We start from the raw sequence: 22,317 nt of genomic DNA, 5'->3' as shown, positions 1-22,317 counted from the left end.
ATGGTGGATAGATAGTGTATGGGATGGATAGATAGATATCAGGATGGATAGAAATGATGGGTTTGTGGTTATATTCAACCACCAGATTTTAGTAGCTGTCTCTAGTGCAAACAGATGATGAAGTTCTGAAGAACTGCAGTTCCTTCCATATATCACACTTAGGTTAGATGAATATTTTAGGCAGAATGAATAATTACTGTATACAATGCACTTATCTGTCTAGCTGGCGACGTCCTTCATTACCAGGAGATGTCCTAGGGCTCTGTGACATTTTGCACCATATCACCATGGGAAGGTCCCTACCCTATACGTTAGGCAATGTTCACACATGCAATAATTATCGTTGGAAACGAATGACTAACGACCGATCGTCCGATTATTATTAACAAAAAAAAGTGAACAACGACGCCAATGAACAAGGAATGTCACTGGAAACGAACGACCATCCCGACGGATCGGATTGGGTGACAATTGTTAGCTATCTATTGTGTGTACGGTCATTCGGTGATTGTGGATTGTTCTGTTATACACTTTCTCCTGTACACGTCACTTCCCGCATCGTTCAAATAATCGTATCTAGCGTGTGTATATTATTGGTGGATTATATTTGAACGATCGTATCGTTACAGCATGTACATAATCATGAACTATATGATCGTTCAAAATAATCGGGAATAATCGTTGATCTTTGTTTTCTAACGATAATTATTGCACGTGTGTACATAGCCTTACTGTTAGGCTACAAGGTCACACCATAGCTGTAAATGTAAAGTTTGTGTGTTGGCATTTGTTGCAACACAATGCTCATGAACTTTGTCAAATCATTTTACAACTTATATATAAATGCAGCCTGCCTAGGGACCCCACTGCTCTGCAATGACATACCCCCATTAAGGCACTTTTGATATTTGATTACCTCCTGGACTCAGAACTCAGTGTCTAGGGAAGTACTATGGCAGGGTGATGTTATGTTTGCAGGAAGCTGTATAGCACCCTATTGATTCCCATCCCCCCGACCAGCCATGATCTGCCTACATTGCATACACAAAGACCCACTGATGGTGTCACTAGGTCTAAAGTAAGGTATGTGATAAAAACAGAAAAGCTTTAATAAAAATACAATAATATCATGTTTTTGAGGGACCAAGGAAAGGAAAGTATAAGTGGAGTAAACTTCAGTTTTAGGCACAACCTTACCACAAGTAAAGTTAATGCAGTTCAGAACTCAACACTTCTCTGCCTGGACACTTGGTAACCATACAATTGTGAAATTAGGATGACATAATAAAACAAATCTGGACAGTCAGGAGCATTCTGTTTAATTTCATTAGCGGACTGTTACTTGACTTTATAAAAACAGATCCCCTGTAAGCGAAGAAAAGAATGGCTTAAATAAACTAAAGGCGGGTGGTAAGTAGCATATAACACCGGAAATAAAGGAAGAAATTGAAATAATGTCTGGGAGATAAATATTGCAGCATGATTAGAATTAAACTGTATTTGGCCATAACAGCCAATCAGATAACAGCTTTATTATATAGCACAAACATACCATGTCAGATGTTTTCCTAATGGCTCTTTTGTGTTACAGCATTTTGATATTCTATTACAAATAGCATTGTGTCATTCATTAAAATTTACATAATTGGTGTATTTCTACTCTGTGACCTCTAAAATGTTAAAGAGATTCATTTTAATATGGGAAGTTTTCATTGAGCCCTGTACAGACGTGCAATAATTGTAACTGTAGGTGATCATTAGAGATTATCTTAAGGTATAGTTTTACAAATGAATGCTGCCAGGGCCTGTTCTATGGGAGGAGGGGGCAGTGAGCCGTAGGAGGTCCTCTGTCCTCCCCCTTACAAAACAATAGCTGTTGTTCATGTTGGTCATTTAGTGATCCAGCATGGTGGATGGGCTACATTACATTGTGGGATACCTGAGTTGATGATAGAGCTTTACCTTAGGTGATCACAATCAATTGTTTTGAGTGTCAAAATCCAGAGTCTTTATGGAGCTGTGTAAATGGGTGTTATTGAATGCAATACTGCTCAAATGCATGCAATAGTCTGAGCAGCACGGTGGCTCAGTGGTTAGCACTCTGGCCTTTGCAGCCCTGGGTCCCAGGTTTGAATTGCGACCAGGACACTATCTGCATGGAGTTTGCAGGTTCTCCCTGTGTTTGCGTGGGTTTCCTCTCACATTCCAAAAACATGCAGTTAGGTTAATTGGCTTCCCCCCAAAATTGATCTTCAACTGTATTAGAGATTAATATACATTAACATACATAAAGACATTAACATACGGCTAAGGTAGGGACATTAGATTGTGAGCACTATTGAGGGACAGCTAGTGACATGACCATGGATTTTGTACAGTGCTGCGTAATATGTTTGCGCTATATAAATACTGTGTAACATTAATAATGCAAACACATCTCTGTTGAACCTTCTGCTTTCAAAGAAATGCAAAGTAGGATGAATACAGATGTAAAAATGTAATCCATATTAGACTTACATCTGCTAACTTTCTTTATTATTTTATCTGATGTGTGCTGTCCATATCATATCCACCAATAACCTATTGATGATGGTAACTAAACAAGAACTATTCCAGGACCAGACTTTACAAACTTCAGGAGAAGGCAGCAACTAATGTCCCCGTAGGAAGGATTCTCCTCTATTCCTGTTCTGTGAAAAAAAAATGATAAATTGCCCTCATTTTCATTTTGGTTGACTAGTGATCAGGAGAATTGGAGTGAACAAACCTACCTAAAAACACACAGACAACAATAAAGCCCTCAAAGTGGTTCTTTGGGTCATTTTATATCATAGAAAATAGAACCTGGAAGATGGTAACTCCTTGATGGTGGTAAGGAGGAAGCAGAGCTGGGAACCCTACTGGATAGATCTCACTGTTGTTGTACCTATATTCTATTCAGTTGTCAATATTTTATTCTGAAATACCAATATGCATGGCCAACATTTGAGATAAATTAAGGTAATGGGTGATTCAACTCTACCAGGGTCAACCATCAATTGGATAATCATTTCTGATTGAATTGACCCTTTGTTTTATTCTTATTTTATATATTAATGCATGGTGGAATAAGGAATGTAGCTTTCATCTTTCTAGTACCAAAGAACCTGAGATCTGTTCATGCTGGGCCTAATTTAAAAAAGCTCTCCAAGACGGGTGGCAATAGACTAAAATGGGAAAAGCTGGGTGATCCAGCAAACTTGGAATGGATCTCATCCAGGATTGAAAACAATTAGCAACTAATAAATGATTTTTAAGAAATTCATGCCGGTTTGCTGGATCACTAGGGTTCTCCCATGATAGTCTATCTTCTCCAGTCTTTATTAAATCAAATCCATTGCACATAATATTTCACATTCTACTGTATACAGTGTTTTTTGGCATTTTTTATCCAATGTGGACTAATTCTTGTTCTTTTTTGTTGTAGGTCCTTTCCAAGAGACCCCTACCCCTTCATTTCCTCCCGAAACTCCATCTTTCATCCCACCCAAACGTGGAGTGGAAGAGGTAGGTTCCTTCTCTGTCTGCTATGTTATGATTTTTGGATTCCCGAATTACATTTATTTTACCCCTACCCAGGTTCTACAGCATTACACAGGCCATTTTTTCAACAGTCCTTGCCTAGAGGAGCTTACAATCTAATGCTCCTGTCAAAGTCTTACACACTGTCCTTTGTGTTTTCTGCTTGTGGGGGTAAAGTGGAGCACCCAGTAGATATTCACCCGAACACCTAGAAACTTTACAGTCCGCCAGTAGTTTAAAGCTAAAGCTGCATACACAGCTGCAATTATTGACGTTGGAAAGGATCTTTCACGATCCTTTCCAACGACAAAAGACTGCACCATGCATGAACAAGTGCTGTACATACAGCGCCATTCTGCTCTATGGAGAGGGGAGGGGAAGAATGACAAAACGGCTCTCCCCCTTTTCTTCCATTATGATCGTTCGTCGTCCATTGTCCATAAATCTGCCAGGATGGTTGTTCGGACGATGGACGGGGGGGTGCTGTACACACGCCCGATATCATCCCTGAGAACCATTGGAGGTGTGTATGTAGCTTTAGTCTCCATCACGCTATGGATCAGTTCCAACCACTTGTGAGTAGAATGTTGATTCATTGTACAACCAAATGCATGGTCACATGATGGGCTGAAATAGATTTAGGATAACATTACTTATTTTTTCCTGTATCCTCTGGTGCTCATAGATTGGTTGTTATTTTTTTATTGCCCCAATCGCTCTTGTTTTCTCAAGGAAGTTTCTGGAGCAAAAGATGTTCATCAATGTCATGTCATGTTGATTTTAGAGCAAGTGTGAAACAATCAGATATCCAAACCACCATATCATATCCGAAGGTCAAGTGCTGTTATATAAGTACCAAAATCCAAGGTGGTCTCTAATATCTTTACAATAGGAAGCAATTATACCATGGGTTAATGTATTGTGCTTCCTACTCTAAAAAATTGGACCCCATTCATTGATAAAAGTTAAAGTTTTTTTTAAAGTGATCCTTATTTTGTGTTTGTCAAAGTCACTGTTGTCATGATATCCATCATGGAACCAGCTTGACACTGAATCGTGTGACAAAAAGTCATGCTGGTATTTTCAAAAGTCAAGCTACAGGTATGTCACCTATACATATTTCACAGGTGTCACAGCTCTCAGTTCAATCTAAATGCCTTCTTAAAAGTCCAGATCACCCAAAAGTGATAGTTAAATTAATGAAGGAGCTTAGTGGTGTGAGTGAGCAATGTAGCATAGATCAACAATAAAATCTCCATCTAAAATTATGGAGAATGTTCTTCTCTAGCTAAAGGTTCTGGGTGTCCCTGATCACTTTGCATGTTTCGGTTTCTACTGTTTTATTCCCCAAAATATAATACACATAAAAAATCAAGAAAGATAATGGAAACCTCCAAAAATAGCTATAGCAGGTATGGAAACTTCCCAATAGTCTTCACCAATGGAGTCCACATGGAAATAAGAAATCCCCAGAGGGTTTAACTTTCACCAAATACTGAATCGAGCAACACCCTCAGATTTCATGTCTTCATGCTTATGGCCATAAGGACAATATTTTGCTCATTGGCATCTAGTTTATTATTCTTTAAATGTGTACCTAGCAAAACATGGGGGCACCATTACTGGTGACCTTCTGAAAATGCCAGTTGCTTGACTTTAATGCTGACCCTGTGGCATCTCCAATTTTCTGAGTGCCTGACCCAGAACACAAATGCAGATCAGTAGATATGATTGTGATCTAATGTTATTTGCTGTTTCCTTATACTGGTGGGTGACTCGGGGGACCGGAGACAGCATACAGCTAGTATATTGTGAAACAGTTCTGCGATGGCTACTTTCCATATATCACCCATGACTAGTCCCTACTGGATTGGCTCAATAAAAAGCCCAATAACCCATCAGCACCAGAATTCAATAGTCCATTCCAGCAAATAGTGATGTCTGCATGTCTAAAAAAAAACTACTGCACTATGGAGTCATTTCATGCTTTCACTAGTCATCTGGAGTGACCTTCTGGTTCACTGACCTATTACATAATGTTACCATTTACCCTTCTCCTCCTGTATCTACCATATCTTCTGATCCTCCTCTCCAGCATAGCTCGGGGTGTGTGCAGGAATGGCAAGCTGTGTTTACAGATGAAACATTTCCCTGTATTGTCACTCAACCGCATCAGTTAAAAACTAGACACAACTGCTTCACTTGTGTCACCACCCTACCAGGGTCATGTCCTAAATTGTTTCACAGCATCTAAAATCTCACTTCTACTGCTACTTCTACCCGGAACTCTAGGCAGACGGCTACATACACTGATATATATATAAATATCTATAAATATATATATATATATATATATATATACCTTCCTAAGGACCAGTGTTGATGGGTTTTGTGCTTGTGTCAAAGGTTTCGTTGACAGATGCAGTTGACCTTCTGTCCTGCATTATACCTACCTTAGGCATGCTTTGCATGATCATAGACTTGTATAAGATTGCAAAACCCATCCGAATTAAACAAACATCTCCATGTGAACACAGGCCCTTGGATTATTGAGGCCATTTTTCTCCACTGCACTATAACATGCATCCTGGTTACTGACCGACCTGCCGATTGGTTAATGAAGGATCAGCAGCACACTGATAAGGTTTCTCCCCTCCTTTTCCTATCTGCAGACTCCTAGAAAGGAATAGCCAGCAGTTTGCGAAATATATGCAGTATTGCTTTGCAGATAAAATATTAAATGGATTCAATTTGTATTCCAAACTACATTATCTGCCTTAAATTCATCTTTATAATACAAGAAAATACTTACCAGTCCTAAAATCTTGGCAGATGATATGTTGCTACTAGAGCTCCTGAGAAATATACCAACAGGGCATCCAGGTAATGTTTGCCGCACATGCATAGATTTGTGGTCCGTTTTACAGATCAGTCATCATAGATATCACATATGGGATGAAACATTGCCCGTCAAATAGGCAATGAATGAGGATATTTATTTTTGCAGGAATGAAGATGGCAGAGGGAGGCTATAAAAAACTAACCAAATACAGAAAGGACTGCAAATTTAATTTGTAATTGTCTCTCCTATCAGTTTCATTAAGCCCATGAACACTTACATTTTATTTAAGGTATCAGCTTGAGAGTGGAAAAATCCTGCCTGTGGTCCTTCCATCTGTATATACGGGTGGAATACACCCTCCGGCTAGATACACACGTCAGGTCAACAAGTCACTATTACAACACTAAACCACAATGGAGATATAATCTCATACTACAGAGCAGCTTAACCTTTTATTAGCACTGACCTTATTTGCAAAACACTGAAATCATTCAATTTATATAGCAAGGGCATGGATAAGAGCCATGTTTATTCTTACTTGAACCTTGGAGTTCTTTGTGGATTTGTTTCAAATCTGTTCAGTTTTTTCAATATAAAAATCTCCAGCAAGAGCTTCCTGTAATAAAGACTAGTCAGTGCTGCCGTCTCTGATTGCTCAAGGTGACTGGTCTTGTATCCGCCCCCTCCTGATTAAACAGTTTGTATCTTGCCTATTGGTGGATCTGTAGCTGGTTGATATGCATATGGCCAGCATTATTCCAAAAATAAGCAATGTTTTCATTGGCTTTTTTCAATTTTTTATTGTTGGCAAAATCCACCATGAGCAAGCCATAAAAGCCATGGATCTAATGGAATTTTTTTTAGAAATGGTATGATGCTGTAATATCTGCCCTTGCTCCTAGCTCCAATAACCTCCAATTTGTAAAGTTACCAGCGGAAATAATTGATCAGTACAGCAAATGATCTTGTCCCTGTCCCCAGACCCGCATAATCATCGTGTGTAAAGAAAGTTTGATTTTCAGGTTTGTCCAGAATCTTGTCTGCCCCGTTCTTCCTTTTCCTACCAGCAACTGTTAGATATACGAGACCAATGAAGTGCACACTCTGCCTGATAATGTCCCCACTTATTCCATGGAGGGGGACAACTAGATCCCCTGTAGCTCCTGACTCTCACAACTCTTATGGGTAGGAGATCTGGGACATAAAGTTTGGAATGCTGATGTGTGTGCGGTGATTACAGGTAAATAGTGTTTGTGTATACACAGTTTATGTGTGTGTAAAGGATGTTTATGGTGTTTTTATATATATTGTCTGTATACAGATATAACATTGGCGTGTGCAAAGTATTTATAGTAAATCCACACTTATCTGTTTATTTGGTATATTTGTTTATAGTATTTATGGTTTGAATGTTTTTAGATTAAAGACAGAAAATAACCTATTTAGTGAACTTTTGGTCTGAAACAACTTTTAGGTAACAGGGGAAATCAATGACAATTTTCCTGTATTCAGAATGCCTAGTTAGTATGTATAGCTTAATAAATGTTATATTATATTATATTGCAGTATAGTAATTCTTCGATGTGATGGCTGCATTGGCTTTTATGTCTGAGGCTAAGTAAATATTCTGCAAGCATAGAAAAGTGTTTGTTGCCTGTGCCACAAGTCCAACATCCTTGGAACATCTGTAGACACTTTTTTCAACCTTACCAGTTCTCTAAGGAGGAGTGCAGAACACCCTCTACCGATATATTGGTGAACAGGAGGTAGACGTGTTTTGGGTCCTACCTCTCTTCTTGTCCTGTAATGATAACACTGCTCCGTTATACATATATACATACTGTAATAATAACACTGCTCCGCTATACATACAGTAATGATAACACTGTTCCTCCATAGATACAGTTCAATGATTTGTCAGTAACCCTGGAACAGGAGGTGGTATTGACAGGATGCAATATATTACATTTTTCTTCTTTGATTTAGATATGCTATATTCTAAATTTATTATAATCTAAATAAAAGCAGGTTTAGTAGGATTGCACTTTATGTGCATATTCTCAATGACTTGAGTGAATTGGAAATATGGCCAGCATTTGGTGTTCCTAGACTGATGTAATGTCAGTAGAAGAACACCATGTGCAGCCTATATAATAACAGGGACAGTTTTGGTTTTAGCTGGTTTGCACTTTTAAAGTAAACAGATATTTCTGGTTTAGTGGGTGCTATCTGGTTAAATTGCCTGTAGCTTTTTATTTCTGTGTAGGTCTTTATCAGTAGGATATTCCCTCAATTGCTCCCACTTTGACATTAGATCACTAGAAATATTACAAAAGAATGAATACATGTTACCACCTAGATATGCATTCTGCAATGTTAATCATGCAGAATGGAGAACGTGGTACCTGAGCTGAGATATATAATGGCCGTGGTAGAGGGCAGAATTAGGAAACTTAGGCTGGGTACACACAAGCAATTGTCGTTGGAAAGGACCTTTGACGATCCTTTCCAACAAAAGACTGCACAATGTATGAATGCACTGTACATACAGCACTGTTCTACTCTATGGACAGGGCAGTGGCACCCTACTGCGTTCTCTCCCCTTCACTTTCATTACGAACGTTCCTCGTTTGTCATCTGTGGTTCCGCCAGGACGGTTGTCGGAATGACGGACAGCGAGCGCTCTACACATGCCAGATTCTCATCCGATATCAGCCCTGGGACAATTAAGGGACGAGAATCATCTGGCATGTGTACATAGCTTTACTTTTGATATATTCTACAGTAATCCTAAAAGTCATTTTAAAGGCCTGTAAAATTTAGGACTTCCACTTAAGCTTTATACACACATGTCTTGTCTGACATGAACGGTCACATGCCATACATCTCTCCAAAACCAGATCTCCAGTTTATTCAGCAGATAAAACATAATACATAAGAAGACAACTTATCATTTTACCGAGCACAGAGTGATGTTACAGATCTTTAAAGCTGGACAGTCAGCATTCTTATATTGGCTGTCATTTGGTGTCAAGGCACAAGAGACATTTGCCCATTATGCCCATATTTTGTGTCATTCATAAATTATTATTCCCATGGTTGATTTGCTTCTCTACCCTGATCACCTCCTGCTTACTTTTTTTTATCAGACATACGTGGAGTTGCAGGAGCTAGCCATGGACCCCAATAATGATTTGCACTGGGTGGAGGCAGCCCGTTGGCTGAAGAATGAAGAAGGCTTTCAGAAAGATCTGAAACAGTGGGGAAAACCTCAACTGTCCTACCTCACGTTCCGCAGCCTCCTGGAGCTACGCCGTTCACTGAAAAATGGTACATTTTGGCAATTGCTATAAAACTGCTGTGAAGTGAGGGATATTACATTGATCATAGAGTATTATGGAGAATTCGACATGATGCTGGCATTATGTGATTTTGAACAGGTTGTATGGAATCATGGGAAATTATTAGAAACTGGGTTCAATGTGCCTCATTTTTTGCCAATTTTTTTGCCCATCCAAGAAAATAAATGTGACAAGTCTGTAATGTTTTGTTGGTAGGTACAGTGATTCTAGACCTGGCTGAAAAAACTCTTCCTGGAATTTCCAGTCAAGTCATTGATCAGCTGATTTATGAAGGTCATCTGAGCCCTGATAATCGCGAGGAAGTACTGAGAGCCCTACTTCTGCGTCACAAGTAAGACACCCAAATACTGGAAGTTGGTTGATGAAACTTCAAATGTATTTAATGATAAAGTATAATGCTGACTTTCAAAGAATTACTGATTACTCAACTGGAAAATAAAGTAAATTGAGGCTAATTTATCTTTTTTTCACCAGAAATTAGATGGTAAAAACAGTGTAGTGGTCCTGCACAATTGAGGACTGCGTAAAAGGCTTATTACCTTATATTGGGGGCCAGTAGAGAACCCCACCTTACATTGATTGACAATGGGAGATATGCCCTTTACATTGGTGGAAAATAATGTTGGTGGTCCCTGTAGTTTTTCCTGACATTGGTCAATTCAATGTTATAAAAAAGGGGAAGATATGTTCATAGAAAAAATTGCAAGCCTACACCTCACACCATATACTTTTATGTCGCCAATGTGCATTTATTGAAACATATTCATTGGGGAGTCATCAGCTCATAAAAGTGTAAGTTTAGTACATTTTTGTAGTAAATTTTTGAAAGTGTTGTCTGATTAGCCAGTGTTTCTTAGCCATGAAGGGTTCCCTCCTCTAGACAAACACAAACTTCTTTTCTAGAATAAAGCTGCGTACACACGTCAGATTCAGATTCAGTCAAGTCAGAATCTGGCGTGTGTACAGTCGGCGTCGTTCATCGTCCGTGGATCCGTCCTGGCGGATGCACGAACGATAAACGATGAGCGATCCTAATGCAAGGGAAGGGGGGGAGCGCGCAGCAGGGTGCCGCTCCATCGCTCTCCCCCTCCCCTCTCCATAGAGCAGAACGGTGCTGCATGTACAGCACCATTCATGCATCGTGTAGTCCTTTGTCGTTGGAAAGGATCGTGAAAGATCCTTTTCAACGACAAAAATTGCACGTGTGTACGCTGCTTAACTGTGCCTTGCAAAAAGGACTCAAAATGTTGATGTACTTGAGAACCCTCCCATAAAAATTGATTGTATTGATGTGCTGGTGACTATCCTAAGGCAGCATTTGGGATTAATTTCCCATCTACTTTCACCGTCCATGTAGGGTGCACAAACTAAAAAGGTCCATGTGTGCCTCCCACATAAATGGGAAGTAATTATAGGTAGTAGCATTATAGGTTATTACAAGTCCTGTTGTGCTCCACGTCTGTGGAAGCACCCAAGATGGCCAACTCCGCCTCTGACAAAGGAAAAGTCAAGCACTACCCTGGTTACATTTTATAAGTGGGGCGGAATAATGGCAGGCATTGATCAAAACATCCCATCTTCTAACATGTGAGCCACGAATGTCGAGATACAGTGACCCTGACGCATTAGGCTACAATAGAGCTGCAGACATACTAAATACAACATACATAAAAATAGACCAGACTCACCAAGGTGTGCTATAAATATTTATTATCATTAGTATTCACTACAGAATGTGAGAGTCATGCCAAAAATTTTTATCCACAGTCGTCCAGATGAAGATGGTTCCAAAGGAGACCCTGAGAGTGGACAAGCACTGATACACCAGATGGAGATGAAGACCATTGAAGAAAAGGTAGGAAGAGAAACTACTGTACTACTGTAGTGACCCGAGAGTCACATTTGGTCCTCAACAGGTGTTGCACATAGTAGCTTCGTAGATTCTTATTTGGTTAGCCTAAACTATTCCTTTTAATTCCGCAGTCACCCATCAAAGGGAAGCTAGCAGAAAGAGTACCAGAAAATGCTGAAGCTTCGGTGGTCCTTGTTGGTGAGTATATCACTTTATTGCCCACTTCCACCATGTCGAACATTTCAACTTGCTAAAATTTCATGCTTTAACTTTATTCAATATTCCAACATACATGGTAAGACTTCTCCCATTAATAAAAGAACATTAAGTTCTTTTCAGCTTGCTGCTGCTGCTCTTTTTCTCTGTAGCCATAGGTTATCGGTCAATCTGTTAGCTATAACTACTATTTACTAATGTGCTAGTAATATAAATTCACAAAACATTTTTTAGATAGGAAGGATTGTTGTCTATATCTCTCCACTTAACTTCACTTTCTTTCTTCTTTCATCACCTTCCACCTCCCATCATCCAGGTGGTTTTCATTCTTCCCTTTCTCCTCTTTCTTTTTATCTTGACCCTCCAGACAAGTCATGCCTAACATCCCATTCTCATCCTCATCATCTACCCATATCACAGGCTCTGCTAGTTTTCTGGAGACCCCCACACTGGCTTTTATACGTCTGAAGGAGGCTGTCCATCTGGACTCAGTCATCGAAGCTCCTCTTCCTATTAGGTTTATGTTCATCCTCCTGGGCCCAAAGAATGCTACCACCAGCTACCATGAAGTGGGAAGGGCTATATCCAGCATGATGGCTGAAAGAGTGAGTAGTGTGCCATATGTAACCTTTTACATGCTGCAAGTACAAAATAAAAAAATAAAATGTAAAATACCTAATTATCTGCCAGAAACAGTATTCTCCTAGCTCCCTGAAGTGGGCTGACAGTGTTGCCTATGTTAGACCTAAATCTCATCCAAAAAAAATCTTGAGCCATTATTTATGGAAAATAAATATTACAATTGTGCTGATCTATTGTATATATGATCCTTTCCGAATTCTCCTGTTAGTATGCTACCTTCCATTCAATTTACTATATTCCTTCTTTAATTTTTCTAACATATTCTTCTCTGCAGGTGTTCCGCACAGAGATGTATGTTGCTGGTGGCCGTGATGATCTTCTGCGCTCTTTAGATGACTTTTTAGATTGTTGCATAGTTCTTCCTCCTACTGACTCTACAAATGAAGAGCTACTGAAGGATCTGGTACCAGTTCAGCAGAACCTGCTTAGAAAGAGATACCAAGAGGTGAAAATTGTGCCAGGAGCACACAAAGGTACATGGAGCCCAGAGAAAAACTGATAATTACTACTTCCTTGTCCAACCTACTTTTCCTTTTTTAATTGTGAAGAAAATGCATCAGGGGAAACCCTACATGATTAGATGCACCTTGGTAAGATGGCAGCAGGTAGGCCACTTTTGGCGCTATCCTAACTCATATGGCATTGAGAAGAAACCCTCTAGTGACATCAGAATCTCTTCACCTCTCATTCATACAGAGAAGTTGCAATAATAGTATTCATAATCCTTATGACCTTCTTAGCTGTATATACTGTGAAGAAATTAATTCCTAAAGATCTTCAAATATACCAACAAAGAACAAATAAAGTAGGGATTCAGTGTTTTCTATTTTTTCAAAATTCCAGCTGGTTGGCTTTGTGCAAGAAAAAGTAAGGAGTATATTGCTGGAATGACATCAAAATCTAATATTAAGAATCACTACTTTTCTATTTAACAGATAAAGGCAAAGAGGAGCCCCCTGAAGACCCCTTGCAGAGAACAGGAAAACCTTTTGGTGGTCTAGTTCGTGATATTAAAAGACGTTACCCCAAGTACCTCAGTGACATACGTGATGCTCTGAACCCACAGTGTTTGGCTGCTGTCATCTTCATCTACTTTGCTGCCCTGTCCCCTGCCATCACCTTTGGAGGATTAATGGGTATGTATCTGATATCTAATGGTGGACATTATGTCAACAGAACTGTGAATAGCCCAGAAGCAATAATAAGTTCCTAAAAGCCCCTCATGTGCAATGGGATTATATTTCTGTAGAGGTTGTAGCACATGATGATGAAAAGTAAAATGGCAGCCTCTTATTTATCCCTTCCTCTTCTCATTTGTCTTTAATCTCTATTCCCTCTTGCACAAGCCATGTCAATGTTCCCATCGTGCCTTCTTTGACATAACCCTAATTAAGCTACGTGAAAGTTAGCTGATATTTTGGACGGTCCTTAAGGATTATTATTGCATTTTAGTGGAGTATATGGGAGCTTTTAACAGGCTTCAATGACCATTTACTTTATCATTTAGGTTCACCCATTTATTCTTCTTTACAGCTCAGAAGACAGAGAAATGGATGGGTGTCCCAGAGCTTATGGTATCCACGGCTATTCAGGGTATCGTGTTCTGTCTCCTGGGTGCCCAGCCTCTACTTATTCTAGGTTTTTCTGGACCTCTTCTGGTGTTTGAGGAAGCCTATTTTAAAGTAAGTCACATCCTTTATTCTAGATTTGTAGGCTTATCTGAATCTGAATGAGGAGCCATAAAAAATATATGGAAGACCTATGTGTACGAAACTATATTACTTTGAAAATTGTACATTTTCTTAAAAAAAAAAAAAAAAAAAAGGACAACATAACACTATTTTATTTGAAGGAATTAGAGTTGGAGGAACTGTAACAATAAATATTGTAACCAATGCTTTCTTTTTGTTCTTCCTTTTTCAATCAGTTCTGTGACAGCCAAGGCATTGAATACATTGTGGGTCGTGTCTGGATTGGATTGTGGCTTATCCTCATTGTCATTATTGTTGTGGCCTGCGAGGGAAGCTTCCTGGTTCGCTTCATCTCCCGATTCACACAAGAGATTTTTTCCTTCCTGATCTCCCTCATTTTCATCTATGAGACATTTGCCAACGTAGCCAAGGTGAGTTGAAGAGGTGCAGTGATGCCAGAAAGTAAAGCCTTGAGTTCTGGTAGTTGAACTAAACCATGTGAAGTTGCAGCTTTACTTCTGAACCTGACAAGTGTTAGCCCCCAACCAACAACCTATGTGACACCTAACACCAGAACACCATGCCTACATGACACTTACCAACCATGGAACAACCAGATCACCCCACCTATGTGACCCACAACACCAACAATCTAACAACCACCTGATGGGTCTACAAGAGCGTACACGAAATATGATTCACTTTTTTGTACCATTTGTATAAGAGTTTTCCATAATATAATATATATTAGTAGGTGTAATTATCAAATTACTGTTTTTCCATTTCTTACAGATCTTCATTAGACATCCTCTTAAGGAATCATATAATGGCTCCTTTGTGTTTATACCGGACCATCCCCAACCAAACACAGCTTTGCTCTCTCTTGTTCTTATGTCTGGAGCTTTCTTTATCGCCTATTTCCTGCGTCAGTTCAAAAACAGTAGCTTTTTCCCTGGCAAGGTAAGAATGTTCAATAATATATTACCAAATCAAACAATAAAGCCAGCCCAAAACTAGTATCCCATTGGTTTCTATATGCTGAGTACCAAAACCATTTTATCCTAATTCAGTATATAAGCTGTCCATGTCGGGACCAATATTCTTCAAGTTTACATAATGAAAAAAAATTAGACCACTGTTTTTTCCTGCAATGCTTAGGAATTCCAAGAGCTCCAGAAGTTTAAGGCTGGTTTAGATAACCTAAGGGCCACCATCTTGTTCAAGTTACTGCTACCTTGACCTTACCTTTCTCAATAGCTTCAAGGTCAAAAGTTAGATACCTTCTTCCACTGTGTTAGCATGTTATTGTACTTTCTAAAATAACTTTACCATACAAGCAAATTGTGTACCATTTGTCAGCTGACTTCACATAATTTTGAATGGGAGATTTTATTTCAGTAGGTTTGTAGTTGTATCTATTATCAAAATAACTAAAACATTTCCCTTTCAGCTCCGTCGTATCATTGGAGATTTTGGTGTCCCTATCGCCATTCTCGTCATGGTGTCAGTTGATTTCTTTATTAAGGATACCTACACAAAGGTGGGCCTGTTTTCAGTTTATATGATCATATAATGCCATGTTTTCCAAGTAGAAAATGAAGATGTATATGAAGTGATCTGAATGCATGAGCATGCATTAAATAGTGCATTATGGTTTTATGGAGTATATTGAGGTATTGGGTCTGATTTATTAAAGCGCTCTAAGGCTGGAGAGGATACACTTTCATCAGTGAAGCTGGGTGATCCAGCAAATCTGGAAGGGATCTGGTCCAGGATTCAAAGCATTTGCTAGCAAATAGCAAATTACTTTGGAGATATCAATTCCAGGTTTGCTGGATCACCCAGCTTTACTGTTGAAAATTTATCCTCTCCAGCCTTGGAGAGCTTTAATAAATCAGGCCCATTGTGTTACTTTTGTATTTTACTATTGTAAAGCTGAAGTGTAGCAGAAGCTTGTAACGTGCTATAAAATCACTATAAACTATTCAAGCACAGGAGAAGAGCCTGTCAGACTGTTCAAGTCTTAAACTGTATAAGGTCAATAGTTCCTAGCTATTTGGAACATTTGACTTTATGTCTTTTCGACACCGGCATGATCTGATACAAACACTAATATTCTGTATTTCATGTGTCTTCAGAAACTGTCCCTTCCCAAGGGTCTTAGTGTCTCACGGCCCCAAGATAGAGATTGGTTTATCTCACCAATGGGACTAAACAGCACTGGAAATCCTTTCCCTATCTGGATGATGTTTGCCTCTGTAGTCCCTGCCTTGCTGGTCTTCATCCTTATCTTCATGGAATCCCAGATTACCACGTAAGAAACCACTACAACTACATAAAATGTGATGCCAGGATCAGAAGGGTGTACCAAATGGGTATTTCTAGCTCAACAGTAATAGCAAATAATACTTTCTGCGGGAAATGACTTTTATTTTTAACTTTAGTAGCAGACAGATTTTTTATGGTTACAAAATTACAAATTTCAGAAGCCTATACCCAGTCTTACAATAAAAATATGCAAAATAATATATTTCCAATTTAAAACACATGATTTTTCTCTGTCCTGAAGGCTCATTGTCAGTAAACCAGAAAGGAAAACAGTGAAGGGTTCAGGCTTTCACTTGGATCTTCTACTGATTGTGGGAATGGGTGGTGTGTGTGCCCTCTTCGGATTACCCTGGCTCAGTGCCACAACAGTGCGTACAGTCAGCCACGCCAATGCTCTCACCATCATGTCTAAAGGAGAAAAGCCTCAGATAGAGCGTGTTATCGAGCAAAGAGTCAGTGGACTTCTGGTGGCCCTTCTTGTAGGTAAGTGTATCTAATGTGAATTAAACATAAATAAAGGGTACAGTTCACCTTCTATAGAATGGTGAGCACAGCTTGGATGAAGAAAAGTTTTGGGAGTGCAATATAAACTCCAGCTTGGAACTAACACCAATACCATGTCTGGTTTTTGGACAGTAAGGTATTTGCTTTGGTGGCCATGGAAATCCCAGTAATTACATTATGTAGATTTTAAGTATTGCTTGCCATCATTTGGCCCAAGTTAATAATAGAACAAATCCCCCTTACAAGCAGGTCTTATTCCTTCTTCTTTTGTATCATGCATGCATAGCTATCAGGATCGGACAAGAATCTTGGTAGTCTTAGCACTTATGAAACTCATTTGCAGATATCTTAACAACTCGTCCTTGGGGAGGAATCTGCTGATTAATGGACACCATGGAAAAACATAAACCCTAATTTTATTATTTGAGCTCTCTAATATCTTGGCCCACAACTACCTTTCCACTGCAGTTACAAGTTTAGCCCCATCCCCTGGAGCCTCCCAAGCCTTCCTATTCATCAGTGAGTCTATCAATCATCTAAAGGGCTAAAGGAAACTTTGAGGTTGAGTATTAATTTTAATTTATGAAATTAAATTTGCAAATAACTAAATCTGCCTAATAAAATCAACTTATAATTTTGACAAACGGAAGGTAATCTCCTGTGCTTTGCCTTCAAATCCCTTCAGAGTTCCTGTACTACTTACCTTTCTGACCTGATAGCCGCAATCTTCGCTCCATCGATGACCTACTAATGACTTTCTCACTCATAACCTCATCACACGCACGGCTCAAAGACTGTTCTAGAGCTACCCTGACTCTCTGGAATGGTCTTCCACATCCTATTCGGCTTGCTCCTAACTTTTGTTTATTTAAAATAGCTCCTAAAACCATCTTTTTAAATTTGTTTACCTATCTTCTTCTGTCTCTTATACCCTCACTACTCACCCACCACTCCATATCCCTCCCTCTTATTGTGTGATACTTCCCCCACCTCTTAGATTGTAGGCTTTTAGGCAGGGTCCTCTCCTCCTCCTGTGTCACTGTCTGTATCTGTCTGTCATTTGTAACCCCTATTTAATGTACAGCGCTGTGTAATATGTTGGCGCTATATAAATCCTGATTATCTTTGTTCATTTTATTCATCATACAACTCTGTACAACTTGGTAAAATCTTTGAAAGCGCTTTTTATAAATAAATGAAAGAAAAGGAGATGTTTATCTTCATTGGGCTAATAATTACAGATGGAGTGAGGAGCTGGTGGCTTGCAGTTTGGTTTAAATGTGTGCACAAGATGCTATCCATGTATATTTAATCATAATGCATGCATTGCCCTTTTCTGACTGTCATAAATCACATTCTGCCTAGAGCTAGAGAGTGACCTCTCGCTCTTTTTCCTCTGAAAAAGACTATCAAACGAGACAAGCTGAAGTTCACCTTGAGGGTTTACAGATTTCAGGGAAACACTATGTAGAAACTGGGTCAGAAACACAAAGGGCACACAATGGGATGTGAACAAAGGGGGAGAATAGTATGTGCCAACGTTATGTAATTATTTTGTCAAGTTTCACAGTTTTAGAAAGACAATGGTCAACTATCTATCTAATTCTTACACCGTAATACTTTTAATAAAGCAGACAAAGGACCAAAATTCTAGGACTTGGCAATACCTGACTAATGTATTCTACATGTACGTGACTCTGATATAAATATTTGTCAATGGTCTTTAAATTTTGATTTCAATTGTATATTTTATTTCCAGGTCTCTCAATCCTAATGGAACCAGTTTTGTCTCTTATCCCATTGGCCGTCCTTTTTGGTATCTTCCTGTACATGGGTGTCACCTCTCTAAATGGAATACAGTTGTTTGATCGAATCCTGCTTACTCTGAAGCCTCCTAAATATCATCCTAAGGAGTCCTATGTCACTCGGGTAAGAGTTTATGGAAAATGATAGGGAAGGCAGTGCTAATAAAAAAGAATAGTGATGCTACACACCATGAAGGGGGTGAAAGTTCTAATGGTAAAGAGGATCATGAGGAAGTCCAAGGTATGGTCCCATTGACTTAATATTCTAGACACCTTCAGGAAGTCCACTATTCTACCGATGTACCCTATGATTGGTTTGTCTTTTTTTTCCTACAATATCTTTTTGCTAATTTATTATAACTTGTAAAAAAATGTTTCCAATAAAGACCTGTTGAGGTGCAGACAACATAAAACATATATCTAATGCTAGGTCTTTTTTTGTACTATTTGTTAAGATATTGAAAATAGTGTATTCTATTCCCTAGGTAAAGACTTGGCGTATGCACGTCTTCACTCTGATTCAGCTGATCTGCCTGGTGGGGCTGTTTGCAGTAATGTTAACCCCGGCTTCACTGGCTCTACCATTCCTCCTCATCCTCACTGTGCCAGTACGCAAATTCCTTCTTCCTAGAATCTTTTCCAGCCTGGAACTCAAATGTGTAAGTAGCTTTAAAATGTCCTACCACCTTCTTGGATATACGGGAGACACAAATTGTACTGGGCGCATAGGCAAAATACAACATCATAAGACTATTGGAGTGCTAGGGAGGTCAGCAGAACAGGGTGCCCTGCATTTCAGTGTAATATTATACTCTGAACCAAAAGCATTGTCCATTATATTTATATGATATCCATTTTTGTCATATATCAGATACATTGAATTAAAAAAAACATACTCATTGTACAGATGGACCCAACATTTTAATATTGGGAAATCCTGCACTTTTAGATGACCATCCACTGTGTATGGATTTTATTAGACTAAGATTGATTCACAAAACCATATTTATATCACTAAAGGCCCAGAGGTTACTTGCCAAGGTCTTCATCTGTGTCTTCTTGGTTTTGTACGCCACGTCATACTATATCTGTAACAACTACAAATCTCTCTCATCCAGTTTTTAGCTAGCTACAGATTTACTGCTTTATAGAGATGGTCAATGCGATGCAGATGTTGCACAGTTTGATGGGCTCAGTTTCAAGTCAATGAGAACACTCAACCATCTTTTTGGTTCTGCCTCCTTATTGGCTTCGTTTACCAGTCTCGCTTACCAAGGAGGAAGCTAAGGTCAATAGTTTGGCATTATCAAAATAGGCTTTTGTGTTTTTGAATAACATGTCAATTAGAGCTAGGGAGAATCTGCTATGTTATCTGTTCAGTGATAATTTCCCTTTGATCCTTACTTTTAGAGCATTTAGTAAGTATTGGGTATGGGGGAGCGTGCATCTTATAACCATCTCCCATGCAATGCTCAAGTGTAACCAGCCAATACCTATCCTCAAACATCCTCACCTATTGAGGAAGAGAACGAATTAACACTGGAGCTTACACTAGATCATGACTCCCATCTCCAGTAAAGGAAAAGAGCACCAAGGGTGCAATGGAGGGGAAATTATCAGTGAGTAAATGGGCAAAGGGGTAATGGGGCTAATTTATTCAAACCTGGAGAAGATAGACTATCATAGGAGAACATAGGTCATCAAGCAACCCTGCATGAGATTTCTAAAAAATCATTGGCTATTAATTGACAAATGTTGTCAATCCTGAACCATTATATGATGTTGGCTTGTATACTCTAACAATGGCAGATAATTAATTATCCCAAACATATCTGAACTCAGAGGGGATGTAATACCAAGAGAACCAAATACTGCCCTATATCATGGTACCTTTCTTGCTGAACATACTCCATCTTGCTCTCTTTCAGCTGGATTCAGACGATGCCTCTGTCAATCTGGAAGAAGAAGACGGCCAAGACGTCTACCATGAAGTTCAAATGCCTGTTTAAATTCTCCGTGGCCATCTTGGAATTTTTACATGTAACTCTGCCAGTGGAAAAATAAGGTTTAGAAAAAAATGAAAAACCAAAAAAAAAAAAAAAAAATGGCATTGTGCTAAAAGTTTATATTCAATGTCTGTACACACCATGGTATTACAAAGCTATGCATTTTAAATCAATGCAATCTATTATGTTTCTGAATTTAAAAAAAAGTATTTTATATATTTTTATTATTTTTTTCTGTGTGCGCACATCGCTGTCTTTCCAATCTAATCCAAAAAGACCAAAAAAAAAAATATTTCCCAAGATAAAATAACTCTTCTTTTTCTGTGTATTTTACTCTATAGAAACACTTTAAGTTAAAAACATTCTATCCTGCTTAGCTTTTTAGCTTATTTCTAATCCTAATTTTTATATGCTTTGCTTTAAAGAAAAAAACAAATAAATAAAAAAATTGTAAATATTCATTTAAAAATATTATATTTAGATAGAAATAATATATTTTTCACTTCAGGATTTAAATATATGTTTATATATTTTTATCCTATTTATTAAATTAAAGATTGAACCACCCAGATATTTGATAAGAAGAATTGCCATTTTTTTTTTCTTAAACTGACCAAAAGCTACAATCTGAGTGTACAATCTAGTTTTTTTATGTTTTCAGTGGACAAATTATGAAATAGAATAAGCCCAATTGTTATTTTTTCTATCAGGTGCATAAATAAGGTATGAAAAGACTTACAGCTAGTTTTCTGCCATACCATAAGTAATAAGGCCTGTCCCTTGCTAAAATGCTAGGGACGCTTATTCTTAGTGTGGAAGCTGTGATCTCTCTGAAGAGGACTGACACACCCCCTCCTTGGCTGGACCTATAGCTGTAGCTCATGCTTCATACTGATTGGATAGCTCTAGCTCTGACTCAGCAGGGGGTGTGTCAGATCTCTATCGAGAGACCACTGCTTCCGCAATGAACGCAAAGATCAGTCCTTCTTTATAACATGCTGGCTTTTATACCTTTTTATTACTTGTTCAAACTGTATTGTTGCACCTGGAGCATGTTTAACTGATTTAAACTGGAAATTCAATGAAGTCAAAACTTCAAAAAAATTAAAAGTTGAGATCATTTGTATGGTCAACTTTGCTATCTGTTTTGAAATAATGAAAATTTTCTTTTTTCATACAACTTTATTCTGTTTTAATAAATACATCTTACATCACACTGACGATTACATAAAAAAACAAATGGGTTGTTCAATCAGATTGCAGGATGTTTGATCAGATAAATCTCTGCTATAGACAAGTTCTGATGAAGTGTGGATGTCATGAAAATATTAGGTTTTTAAAGAATGTCATGTTTGAATAAACTGATTTGTTTTTGTATTATTTGTTTTACGTTTTTTGAGAAAAAAAATGTTAATATGGCAATGACATGCTTGGCTAATCTGAATATTTTAAAAATTGATAATAGTATTTTATACAAAGAATAAAATAACTTTTTAAAATGTGTATAA

At 38.4% G+C, this 22,317-nt stretch overlaps 1 protein-coding gene across 2 annotated transcripts in view; it reads left to right on the top strand.

Annotated features, from left to right (window-relative positions):
- The window catches only part of SLC4A1 (solute carrier family 4 member 1 (Diego blood group)), a 36,348-nt gene extending 14,031 nt beyond the window's left edge, over window positions 1-22,317 (top strand). For both annotated transcript variants that reach the window (XM_072414720.1, XM_072414721.1), the window contains 17 exons: window positions 3,467-3,546; window positions 9,553-9,733; window positions 9,961-10,096; window positions 11,533-11,620; window positions 11,749-11,815; window positions 12,254-12,438; window positions 12,750-12,948; window positions 13,411-13,611; window positions 14,009-14,157; window positions 14,403-14,597; window positions 14,959-15,126; window positions 15,617-15,706; window positions 16,305-16,480; window positions 16,736-16,977; window positions 18,758-18,927; window positions 19,289-19,462; window positions 20,732-22,317. In XM_072414720.1, the coding sequence (XP_072270821.1) occupies window positions 3,467-3,546; window positions 9,553-9,733; window positions 9,961-10,096; window positions 11,533-11,620; window positions 11,749-11,815; window positions 12,254-12,438; window positions 12,750-12,948; window positions 13,411-13,611; window positions 14,009-14,157; window positions 14,403-14,597; window positions 14,959-15,126; window positions 15,617-15,706; window positions 16,305-16,480; window positions 16,736-16,977; window positions 18,758-18,927; window positions 19,289-19,462; window positions 20,732-20,812 (2,582 nt within the window). In that variant the 3' untranslated portion in view covers window positions 20,813-22,317. The remainder of the gene's footprint in view (window positions 1-3,466; window positions 3,547-9,552; window positions 9,734-9,960; window positions 10,097-11,532; window positions 11,621-11,748; window positions 11,816-12,253; window positions 12,439-12,749; window positions 12,949-13,410; window positions 13,612-14,008; window positions 14,158-14,402; window positions 14,598-14,958; window positions 15,127-15,616; window positions 15,707-16,304; window positions 16,481-16,735; window positions 16,978-18,757; window positions 18,928-19,288; window positions 19,463-20,731) is intronic.

Source organism: Pyxicephalus adspersus, chromosome 6 (assembly GCF_032062135.1).
Source record: "Pyxicephalus adspersus chromosome 6, UCB_Pads_2.0, whole genome shotgun sequence".
NCBI classification, from domain to species: Eukaryota; Metazoa; Chordata; class Amphibia; order Anura; family Pyxicephalidae; genus Pyxicephalus; species Pyxicephalus adspersus.
This window is presented reverse-complemented; position numbering and strand designations above follow the sequence as displayed.